The sequence below is a fragment of the Montipora capricornis genome, chromosome 7 (genome assembly GCF_036669925.1).
Source record: "Montipora capricornis isolate CH-2021 chromosome 7, ASM3666992v2, whole genome shotgun sequence".
Taxonomy (NCBI): domain Eukaryota; kingdom Metazoa; phylum Cnidaria; class Anthozoa; order Scleractinia; family Acroporidae; genus Montipora; species Montipora capricornis.
The window spans coordinates 26,484,515-26,497,564 of NC_090889.1; the positions used below are offsets into that span (position 1 = coordinate 26,484,515).

The 13,050-nt window shown below is 39.3% G+C and overlaps 1 protein-coding gene across 1 annotated transcript; it reads right to left on the reverse strand.

The window, feature by feature from the left end:
* Positions 1-8,713: 8,713 nt before the first annotated feature.
* Positions 8,714-12,740, reverse strand: LOC138057583 (tetratricopeptide repeat protein 28-like). Its single transcript, XM_068903554.1, has 3 exons — positions 10,724-12,740; positions 9,167-10,609; positions 8,714-8,733 (listed from the first exon to the last, which is right to left on the reverse strand). The coding sequence occupies exons 1-3, from the start codon at positions 12,738-12,740 to the stop codon at positions 8,714-8,716; spliced, it is 3,480 nt and encodes a 1,159-aa protein (XP_068759655.1).
* Between the last annotated feature and the right edge of the window lie 310 nt (positions 12,741-13,050).

The following is a 13,050-nucleotide window of genomic DNA, read 5'->3' on the forward strand; positions in this document are numbered from 1 at the left end:
AATCCGGAATGAAATCCTTTGGACTAAAAATGTTGCACAGTTTGAATGGAGAGAAAATTACTTTAACATTTAAATCCTTGCAATACTTGTTGATAATAGATGAAATATTCTTTCTGGTATAAGATGAATAGAAACCGATGTAAGGTAGTTTGTAAAAATGGTAGTTGGATACATCATGTTTAGGGGCTTCTTTTGTAGTAACATTTCTAAGATAACCTTGAACGGACTTGTCAATTAGCCAACTGGGAAACATATTACGTTTCAAAATAGTAGTTAGAGTATTGATATCGTTTTGTAAACCCTGAGTAGTGTTGTTAATTTTATATGCCCTGTCGATAAGAGTTTTAATTAACCCTAATTTGTACTGAAAGGGAGTAAAACTGAAATAATTTGTAAGTAGACCAGTGTAAGTCTTTTTTCGAAAAACATAAGTGATACAAGAACATTCATTGTTACTTGATCTCTGCTTGGATAATAATACATCTAAGAAAGGCAATTTGCCATCTGTTTCTGTTTCCATTGTAAACTTAATGTTGGGATGGCATTTGTTAAGGTATTGAAAAAACATATCTGCATCATGAGAATTTTGAAAACAACAAATAATGTCATCTACGTATCTGCGATAATATAATACTTGGGTACCGGTGTATTTTTCCAACCAAAGCCTTTCATAATGACCCATGAAGAAAATTGGCTAATACAGGGGCTAAAGGTGAACCCATTGCCACTCCATCTATTTGATCGTAAAAGCAACCATTGAATAAAAAATGAGTGTGGCTAGTAGCAAAATTGAAGAGTTGTTTAAGATGAACTTTACCTAGTTTTAGGGCAGGATTCATGTTACCATCAATTATGGCGTTGACAGCTAAATCAATCGTCTCAGATAAAGGAATATTTGTAAAAAGGCTAGTGACATCATAGGAAACTAGAAACTTGTCACTGAAATCAAACTGTTGAATCTCTTGGACAAAAGAAAACATATCTGTTGAACAAAACTCTGAGGATATGTGGGGTTTAAGCAAAGAACAAAGATACTTAGCTAAGGTGTAATTGTAAGTGCCTATAGATGACACAATGGGTCTGAACGGAGGTGTGATAGTATTGGGATCTTTTACTTTATGTAACTTAGGTAGACCATATAACTTAGCTGGTTGGGAACCAATAGGGTAAATTTCACGATAGCTGTTAGACTCTAAGAGACCGTTTTTCTTAAGTTTACGTAAACGCCGCTGCAACTAACCTTGCCTGCACAGACTGAGACCAGATTCCATTTTTTTCAAATAAGAGTTGTCACTCAACAAGTCAGCCATAGCTTTATTGTAAACTACCTCGCAAGAACTACGACTCCCTTTCCCTTACGTGGTCTCAGGATGATGATGTCCTTGTTATGTTTCAGTCTTTTCAGTATCTTGTGTTTCTTTAAGTCATTCATTGAAGGCTTGAAAGAGTTCACATAACTCATGCTGTAACTTATTCCGGACTTCATTGGCTTTGGTCTTATCCGAAAGATGCCTATTGAGGTCATCATCTTGACTCTTGCTTACATGCGGAGGTTTTATGGCAAATGTAAGACCAAATTTCAGAATATCAAGTTCTTCGTCACACAGCTTATAAGACGAGATATTGACAACTGTGTCATTGTGAATGAAAGGAACAGAAATGTCACGATAATTGTGTTGTTTCTTGTTTCAAAATCATTGATAATGCTACTTCTTTCTATCAACTCAAAATCAATGAGAGCTTCCATATTCCGCGGTTGAAACCCGAAGTTGATCACGTCCGTTTAGCATTACACTTTTAAACTTTTACCGTTATTGTGGTTGTATTTTTTAAAATATTACTCACAATTACTTTATTTCCTTACATACCATTTAAGAGGTCACCCAGAGGTTGTGCCAGCGGGGGCCCTTTGTCTCACACGTTCATTCAACGAAACAGATCTTTTTCTGAGGTTAAAAACCTGGGCCCGGTTGTTCGAAAGCCGATTAACTTAATCCAGGATTAGCGTAAACTTTTGTTTCATGTTTCCACCTTTTTGGTGAAACTTTCTTTTGCCTATTTTTGTTTTTCAAGATTGACTTCTTCTAATGTAAATTTCCGCCGAATATCAGCGTTGAACAGCATTTCGGGGTAGAGAAATAGATTCCTTGACTAATTTTTAATCTAGGATTAGCGCTAATCGACTTTTGAACAACCGGACCCTGGCTACCAGCCTGTTAATCATTCGTCAGAAAGAAAATTAGAAAAATAGTCACGCATTGCGTACGTGTGGTAGTGCAGTAACGCAGCGCTTTATTCCATATTGTCAACTGAGTTGCGCTTTGTCTTCCAGGAGATTCAAGTTGTCTTTGCGTAATATGTAGCTCTAATAGCACACGATATTGTTTTGGTATTGTATATCATTGTAGTGCCATGGTAAAAGTGTTAGGTAAATAGCCTCTTGAGAAGAGATGTGGTTGCTAGCAAAGTACTAAACCCAGAAAGATTGAAGAAAACAAAAGGGAATCGAGAAACATTGGCCTCTAGGCTGACATGTTGATCATTTTCAAGTTCCCTCACAACTTCTCTTCTTCGCAAGTTTAAGCGTGCACTCTGAGCTTCTGACAGCTTTGTAATACGAAACTTCACTGAAGTTACCCCTATCCAGCGGGGTTAGTATCTGGATGGGTGACTAAAAAAATATACAACTTTGAACAGAAGCACACGACCGAAAAATCTATTTTAACGCTCAAAAATGCGAACTAAGCAAGGTACAGATTTTGTTAGCTTGCTTTATGCAAAACAAATATTGATGCAAAAGTAAATAAATATTGATACAGTTTTTAGGAAGAGCAGAAGGAAGTTTTCAGGATGGTCGACCGAGAATAAAATATTTTGCCATCAGCAACAAAATTTACGACATGAAAACAATTATCATACGTCATTAATTTTGAACCGCGAATACAAAAAATTACCATCAACGAAAAACATTTTGGGATATGTTTGCTACTTTCAATTTTGTTATTGTACTATTGGCTGCACAAGTAAATCGCAAAATCAAAAATGACATCGAACTCAGCGGGCGCCAAGATCAAGTTGCCGCAGCGTGTTTACTCGCGAAACAGTGAAGCATCTGTGTCAAATGATGGCAAGATACCGGCTTTTTGTTTTTGTCAGTCTTCTTTTTCTTTCAAGTGTTATAAAGTTTGACAAGAAATGTGCGGACTCAACACAAAGATCACAATCGCTCAATTCTTGAGGTTGAACATTGTTTCTGCAAAGTAAAAAAAAAAAAAACTCTCCAAGACGAGGTTATTTATCACCAAAGTAATTCCATCGTTTTGGAAATAGCTGCTAGTTTATTATTTATCAGCGTCACAATTTTTGCTGATTTTGGAGCTCATTTTGTTGAAACTCAAGCACGTTTCCAACAGACCTGTTTATTTTCGTGATTTATGCACGCCCTGCTTACGGCACACTACCAGAAAAATCCTCCCGTGTCATATTTCAACCCAAGTATGCAAATTTGTTAAGCTCGAAAATTACACAATATGTTAAATTTACAAAGGCTGGAGATCTAACAAAAATCTTTTCCAGCGAAACATTTATTGAAACAAACAACATATTTGCTAGTAGAGGCAAACCCTTCCTATTTAAATTGCGTGCGTGCAAACAAGACACACAATCCGTGTCACAAAGCATATGCAATATTAAATAAATTTCTGACAGTTCACATCAAACCCTTTTCGAAAGAACCTTGACCGTAAATAATGAAGCACAAAAAAGACAACAAGCTCTCATTCAAATAATTCTTCACTGTCAGATTTCCATTTTTTTTTTACCTTTGCAGAGTTGAGTACAAAATATAAATGTAAACTGCCAGACAACTTAGATGCGACTTCAGTAAACAACATCATGCATTCAAGGCATTCGATTCCCTCAATGTTTCTTAAATCCATAAAAAAATTGTCATTTGATTTCAGGGTTGTGTATAATAGCAAGTTAGTAAAATATTAGAAACAAAGCTCACTTGATATCCAACAGCGAAAAATGAAATTCTTGTCGAAGACCATTACTCATCGCTTTTAACATTTCAGCTATGTATTTTCCACGCCTGTCTTAGTTATCCAATTGACGTTCCATTCTTGAGCTCCATACGGGTATATTTTGTTCAAAGATGCACTAAAACGCCCTTCGCGTTACAATGACTTTCGACGCCTTTGCAGGTTAATTAAATGTTCTTCCGTGTGCACCAGAGAAATCTACGCATTACCCCAACCCCCTCAAACCTAACAAAATACGCACAAAGACACCACTTAGCTGGGTAGTGACAGGCAAGACTTTTACCGACACGGAAAAAATAAAAATAAAAATAACGGAAAAATATTACCCATTTTCCGACTGGGATTGCCATACTGGCAACCCAGTTATTATTGTTGATTTGGCCAAATATTTAGCCCATTTTTTTAAACGTTTCAAAGTTTTCGATTAGATAAACGTGTTGTTGAGTGGTTTAAAACTGGCGGCAGGAAGAAATAATTCTTCGTCGGATTCCAACTCAAGGAATGATTGAACAAATATCTTATTTTCTTTGTAAATATGTATGGTTTTACCAGATCTTTGCGTAATGGTTTTGCCTCACAAGCATTTTAAAGTCATAGGGCTCGCATTTATGTATAATAATCCCTACCCCCCCCCCCCCACCTTGGTATATAAATAGAGGATATTACATGGCCGCACGGAGATACTAAATTTCGCTTTTCGTGTTGAAAAATATTTCACGAGTGAGCGCAGCAAACGAGTGAAATAATTTTCAACACGAGAAGAGAAATTTCATATCTCCAAGCGGCCATGTAATATTCTATTTATTATATAAACACCAATGAAATACGAAAACATTTCAAGAAAGGCATCAAAAGGCGTGATTTTCATATGTAACCATAGCTACAGTGATCTTTTCGCCTGTGAAAATAGCATGTTATCTTCACGTGTGAAGATATCATTCTCACGTGGTATTTCATAGGTGTTTATATGATAATAAGGGTTAATTACTTTGTTCAAAGGACACAGTATAGTTTTCGACGCCATTTTTGGACTTTAGGCTTTTTTCCAGGTCGGGCTCTGGCTGCGCATGCGTAAGATTTCTCTGTCTCATAGGAGGCAGTTCAAGTGGGAGTGAATCAATCTCTGTATCTCTTCCTTCAGAGACAATTGCAATGACCACTAAACCACGGATGACTTCGTGACAGCTTAACAGGGAAATTTGTACTAAAGAACTGTGCGCATGACCGAAAACGAGTTTTTGTGTTTTCGTTGCAAGCAATGCAATATCTGGTTATCGTATGACTCTGTAACAGATATCGTAATTTTATAATTCTTCTAGTATTGTTAAGAAAAGCATCTGTTTTCTGGTTTTGATTGGAATCAATGCTGTTAACAACAGTTTTAAATGTAAACAAATATCTACGATCGCACTTAACCCTGTTATTGGGTCACGGACTGGGGACTGTGGACTTCGGACTACAGAATTGAAACTGGTTATTTACCAAGATATTGCAACGTCAAAACAAACCCACTAAAATACTGTGAACTTAAAGGAAGTTGGCTAAAAATCCTTCGAACAAAGTGTAGGCTACCTGTAGCCTCTTGTTAACTATGAAAAGAATTCTCTAACATACCAAGGACCTCGCATATGGTCAAAACTAAGTAAGAAATTGAAGGACTCCTTAAACATTGAATCTTTTAAAAAGAACATTTGGAAAATGGAACTAACGTTATTTTATTGCTGTAACGTCTGCAATTCTTAGAGACTACTGATCTATACATCTATTGTCTTAATTTGTACAATTCACAGTTGTATAAGAGACTTGTTGGAGCTCGGATATGACACTAGTCTCAGCTGACAATTGTCACATCGTGGCTTTTTTACATTTTCTCCACCGATTTGGTCATGTTTACTGCCTCTAATAAGTCACGGAATTCATGGGGCCGTACTGAGAGTGGCTGCTCTTCTTCCACTGCAGAATGGCCTCATCAATTGTACTCTCTTCCAATTTGACCAGTGTACACCTTTTACTATCCGAGTTGGCCGGTGGAACTGTTGCCTACGGCCACTTATAACACTATCTCTAATTTGTATTGCTAATCGCCTCATTTTAAGTGCAATTTGGAATAAATAAGCATGAGTAAATTTTTTCAAAGACGCCCAAAATTGCACGAGTCCACAGGGGAGTGCGATTTACAGTCTTTGAAAAAATTTACTAGTTTTATTTTTTCCAACCTGCATGAAAAAAAAAATCATGTGATTACTTTTTAATAAGATACATAAAAAATCTTGCAATGGTTAACTTAAACAGAAGCAATAACCCTGAATTGCACCATCCAGGGCTCGCATTTGATTGGCTATCAATGCAAAGATTTTACCTTTATTGCACTAATTTCAACTTTCTGTACTAATTCCACTTTCCTGCACTCTGTTTAGGATTACTTGACGTGCCCTCAGACAATCAATGTACTGAAAATGTTTCGTGCACATTATTTATATTAATAAGTCTTCATATCAACAACAAAAGTGAGAGAAACTAAATTTGATGTTATTCCAATATTTAAAACTATCACCTGGTCTTCTGGTGCGTCCATAGACGCCATTTTGATTGTGAATATAAGACACGTACTCTTATTGGCTTAGTCGCTTTGGCGCGAACGGTTTCGGGATATGAGAACCAAGCTCTGATTGGTCAGATAAGGGAAAGGAATGTTATTCGAAAGAAAGCAGCCGTTGTTTGTGTGGGGAGGAGTGTTGCGTGACCACACAAAGAACGGCTGCGTAGGAGACTAGGTGTTTGAAAAGTCATTAAAACACTTTTCGTTATAGTCATTATGGTAACCAGTCTGCGCTCACGTTGCCATTGGCGACGATTATTGATGGACAATAAAATGATCAACGGAATTCTTCTCCTCGAGAGTCTCTTTGAATGAGGCAATGGCCAGTCAGGATGTTCTTTTCTCAATGACATTATGATTCATTTGTTTATTCACAAGATATCTAAACTATGGTATCTCTGCATAATGCCCATCTAAGAAAGGTGTTTCCCACGTAGTGTCCATTCGACAATTTAGATATTGACATGGATTGTCATCACCTAACTGGTTTGCATTGAAATTTTAAGGATTGTAGGAAGGAGATTTCATTTAGAGATCAAGCAACTATTATATTACCCACAGTACTTAGCTTTTGACCTTCTGGAATTTTCCGAAATTGCGAGAAGAAATCTGCACGTTTGCCTAAGCAAAATGTTTCAAATATGGTCTCATTAAGGGGTCAAAAAAAGCCTGGGCCACACCCAGATTGGTCTCCTTTAGGAATTTCATTCACAAATTTCCACAAGCATATGCATACGCAAAGTCCTCCCTTTCCGGCAACTTTTACTTAATTACACCTTTTTACCCCCAAGAAGTTCTAAGAAATCGCCCGTTTCATTGAATTATTTTGCATCGGTCCAGTCCCTCGGTGACAAAATATCACAAAATCAACATGTAAAACTTTAAAGTAAGGAACTTTCCATTTGTTTGGTTCTAGGCCCTAGCAGAAGTCCACCACCCAACAGTAAGATTTAGTGTCAGAAAAGTGCTGTTCTTGAACCAAGTTTTGCGGGAAAATAAACAATAGACCAAATTGGCTAACTCAATGTTGTGCCCAATTCAAACCCTTTGGGAATAAAACGTTTTGTTCCAGGAATTTCCATATCATTTTAATGTGAATGGTACATTAAAATTTGTAATTTCCAAACATTTCTATTTTCCTAGGTTGTTTTTTAGCTTATAGACATTTGTCTCCCAAAACAATTAATTTCCTCATTTAGCTTTGGCCAACCTTACAGAAACACAGAAAATACACATTCCCTCAGACTGTCGCTTATTGATATTGTAAATGGAAAGTTGGTATAGCAAGCTAAAGAGTATACTTGTCACCTGAGAAACATACCGCAAAAGCTTGGAGTTTTTTGAAGTATTTTCAAAGGCCAAAATAACACGACGGCTAGATCCTCAGTGATGGATGCAAACCGTTTTGCCAAGTCCCTGATTTCTATCAAGTGATTAACTTATCCTGGTACAGATGGTTACAAAACAACGCACAAATGTAAGGACTTGGACAGGATCTTAATACTACTGAAATCTCATGGTACTTTAACTAGTATCGCGATCTTCTTATAGTTTTGCCTATGCGCGAGCCGTCAATATTTTGTGGTATTGCCGTCTCACTTTTGCAGCCTGTGATTGGTTCTAATGTTGAAAGTGACGGCGTTGCACTGAATTGGGTTGCTGACGTACGCAAAACAAATACGTTTCGCAGGTGGAAAGTATTGAAATCTCGATCAGGCACGGGTTGATTAGTTTACAGTTTTATTTATCCTTATAAATGATGGATCGCGATACAAAACTAATTGCGATTTTGAGAGGGCAATACCACATTATATTGACGGCGGCAGAAAATATATTCCGTATTGGGCTCCGTCGCCTCGTGACTCCACCCAATACAGAATATATTTTCTCCCAACTAGCCGTCAATATAATGTGGTATTGCCGTCTCAAAATCGCAATTTGTTTGTATAATTGGCATGATATCTTGTGTCTGACTGCTACTGAGGTATCAATGATTGAATTTTTTTCAATAACTCACATAATCGAAGAAAGGGAAATAACACATCGACGTATCAGAGTCCAAGTAGGTTTTTCACGTTTTGGACATCGTTTCTGAAAAAAAAAAAAAAAACAATGAAGAAAGAAATAACAATTATCTTAATTTATAAAAGTGTTTGTGCTTAGTTAATAGCAACAATTCCTATTCAGTGTTACTTTGACATGTAGACTTGAGGACTGCAATAGCTCACTTAACTTGACATAAGCAACCGGCAATCACCAATCAATTTCACTGTCAATCCATCATAACACGGCTCAAACAGCTAGCTATCTGCAGGAAGCTGAAGTAGCTGACTCCGTGAATGCAAACATTATTTAATACAGGTAATAGCCAAAGCAGTTCAAGTAAAAATAACCACTCTGGCAACCGTTTTTACAGCCATTTCTCTTTGAAGGACGTACCTGCTTCTTTCGAGAACTTGCTGATTAAAAACATGGACAACGTAAAGTGATTCAGTCTTTAACGTTACATCTATATAGCACTTACCCTTCTTTTCGTGTTTGTGTTGCCCAAATTCAAAGGTGACATCATCGCCAATTAGCACAAATGGCGCCCAGTATTTTATGGCGGAATAATTCTTTGTCTCTCGAAGAGATTTCATAGCATGGTGAAGACTTTTACTTGTACTTTTTCTATCTGCCAAGTGTTCATAGAAACACTTCATGAACAGGAAGGTGGCCTCATCGTCGATTGCCCAGAGTGACACCAGAACAGACCGGGCACCAGCACAGAGGAAAGCCCTGGCTATTCCCACAATACCCTCAGATTTTACCTCTCCCTGGCCACTATGACAGCAACTCAGTACAACCAGTCTTGCCTGAAGACGAACTGCTTGAACATCGCTCAACGATAACATGTAATCTTCCTTTTCAAGGATCTGGGATGTGCGTTTGGGATTTGGGGCCAAAGCAATTTCTCCAGATCCGTGATCCCCATGTGCAGCAATGTGGATTAAAGCAACTGACTTCATTCTTTTCAGCACCTCAGCTTTGGTTGCATTTTTTCCTGTAAGAGGCGCAGTCTGCAGAAGTTCTCCAATTATATCCACCTCTTTTTTCGCACATGGCAGCTGTCCATACATGGGTTCACCAGTGCCGTAAGTGACTTCCTTCAAGCACGAATCGCCCACAAGCAGCACTTCATTCTTACCTTGGAAGTTGTCAGGTGCCATAGCGATCAATTTTAAAGCAGTTAGCGAGGGAATTGCACGGATCCTGACAGAGTCACTCAATGCAGAAAAAGGAGCCTGGCAAAAGTGTCCATCAGGAACAAACACTAAGTCATCACCCTCGAGCAAGTCTGCAATAGGATTGACTAAGACATCATATAAAGGCTGCAAAGAGTGCACACAGAAGCTCAAGGACTGAACGGTTTCTTCAACAACTTCCCTACTGCTTGAAAAGTGGCTGCATTGTCTGTCAAGTGAACGATTCTCGCATCGTACAACGGTCCCTGCATTGATTTGTTTAAAAGTACTTTTCATCAGAGAGTCGGCACTTCCATTTTCGATTTTCTTTTGTCTAAAATTTATCCCAATATCTTCTCTTAGCAACCAGAAGCTGATTGAGTTCCCTTCAAGTGCTGTGAAAACAGTTTGTGAAGGTAGATCTTTCATTACAAAAGAGATAGTTAACCTCATTGTGGGGTTCTCATCGATGCCGTATTGCATCTTCAAAATGTCTGCCAAAGCCTGTGCTCGTCCTTGCTCAGCAGCATACAAAGCCTCATCAACCTCTCCATTCTTCAAAAGTGCTCTCCACAGAGCAGTGTATGCACACCCATTTGTGTCACGAAAGCTAATTTTCCATGCATCCTCTGACTGAAGAAGACACCTTGTTTTATCAAAATAATGAATGCTTAAACGATAGTAACTAAGAGCTTTGCTCAAGGAGTCAAAAAATTCATGAACAAGACCAATGTGATAACATGCTATTGCCTGCCCTATTGGGTCCTCCGTTTCCTTGCAAATACTAAGATCTTGATTGTGGTACACCATGGCTTGCTTAAAATCACCAAGACTTCCATAAGCGCTGCCGAGATTACCGTAGGCTCTTCCTTCTCCGTCCCTGTCCCCCAGATCTTTTGCAATACTAAGATGTTGATTGTGGTACACTATAGCTTGCTTAAAATCACCAAGATTTCTATAAGAGCTGCCGAGATTGCCATAGGCTGCTCCCTCTCCAGCCCTGTCCCCCAGTTCTTTCACAACACTAAGATGTTGATGGTGATACACTATGGCTTGCTTTAAATCACCAAGACTTTCATAAGCGTTGCCGAGATTGCCATAGGCTCTTCCTTCTCCGTCCCTGTCCCCCAGTTCTTTTGCAATACTAAGATGTTGATTGTGGTACACTATAGCTTGCTTAAAATCACCAAGATTTCTATAAGAGCTGCCGAGATTGCCATAGGCTCTTCCTTCTCCGGCCCTATCCTCTCGTTCTTTTGCAACACTAAGATGTTGATTGTGGTACGCTATAGCTTGCTTAAAATCACCGAGACCTAGATAAGCGATGCCGAGATTGCCATAGGCCCCTCCTTCTCTGGCCCTTTCCCCCAGTTCTTTCGCAATACTAAGACGTTGATTGTGGTACGTTATGGCTTGCTTAAAATCACCAAGACTGTCATAAGCGTTGCCGAGATTGCCATAGGCTCTTCCTTCTCCGTCCCTATCCCCCAGCTCTGTTGCAATACTAAGATGTTGATTGTGGTACACTATGGCTTGCTTAGAATCACCAAGACTGTCATAAGCGTTGCCGAGATTGCCATAGGCTCTTCCTTCTCCGTCCCTGTCCCCCAGTTCTTTCGCAATACTAAGAGCTTGATTGTGGAACACTATGGCTTGCTTAAAATCACCAAGACTTTGATAAGAGATGCCGAGATTGCCATAGGCTCCTTCTTCTCCGGCCCTGTCCCTCAGTTCTTTTGCAATACTAAGACGTTTGTTGTGGTACACTATGGCTTGCTTAAAATCACCGAGACCTTGATAAGCGATGCCGAGATTGCCATAGGCTACTCCTTCTCCGGCCCTATCCCCCAGTTCTTTCGCAATACTAAGACATTGATTGTGGTACGCTATGGCTTGCTTAAAATCACCAAGACTGTTATAAGCGTTGCCGAGATTGCCATAGGCTCTTCCTTCTCTGGCCCTGTTCCCCAGTTCTATGGCAAGACTAAGATGTTGATTGTGGTACATTATGGCTTGCTTAAAATCACCAAGACTTTGATGAGCGACGCTGAGATTGCCATAGGCTCTTCCTTCTCTGGCCCTGTTCCCCAGTTCTATGGCAAGACTAAGATGTTGATTGTGGTACATTATGGCTTGCTTAAAATCACCAAGACTTCCATAAGCGTTGCCAAGATTGGCATAGGCTCCTCCTTCTCCGGCCCTGTCCCCCAGTTCTTTTGCAATACTAAGATGTTGATTGTGGTACACTATGGCTTGCTTAAAATCACCAAGACTTCCATAAGCGTTGCCGAGATTGCCATAGGCTCCTCCTTCTCCGGCCCTGTCCCCTAGTTCTTTCACGAGACAAAGATGTTGGTTGTGGTACACTAAGGCTTGCTTAAAATCACCAAGACTTCCATAAGCGTTTTCGAGATTGCCATAGGCTCTTCCTTCTTCGTCCCTGTTTCCCAGTTCTTTTGCAATACTAAGAGCTTGATTGTGGTACACTATGGCTTGCTTAAAATCACCAAGACTTTGATAAGAGATGCCGAGATTGCCATAGGCTCCTCCTTTTTCGGCCTTGTCCCCCAGTTCTTTTGCAATACTAAGACGTTTGTTGTGGTACACTATGGCTTGCTTAAAATCTCCCAGTCTTTGATAAGCATTGCCGAGATTGCCATAGGCTCCTCCTTCTCCAGCTCTGAAACCTACTTCCTTAAAAATGGCTAATGCCTCTGTGTAATTTGTTATGGCCTGATGAAAGTCAGCTGCATCCTGATAGTATCTACCAAGAATGAAAAAAGCCAAACCCTCGCCTTTTCTGTCTCCCTCCTTTCTTGCAACATGAAGCTGTTGCATGTGCCGCTCCAAAACGTCCAACTTTCCATCCACCATTTTTGATAATCAGAACCAGGAAGTTTTTCTTAAAATTTTGGGATGTGCCTAGAAGATAAATGAACGAAAACACAATAGGTTCAATGCTCTGACTACAGGATGCTAAACCGGCACAGGAAGATTAATTGAACAGTGAAGGAATAACTATCTTTAGCCATTACTTTGAAAGAAAATGCCTTTCTTCAGGAATGTAGCCCATAATGGCGGGATGGCGCAGTGGTGAGAGCACTCGCCTATCACCAATGTGGCCCGGGTTCGATTCCCAGACTCGGCGTCATATGTGGGTTGAGTTTGTTGGTTCTATTCTCTG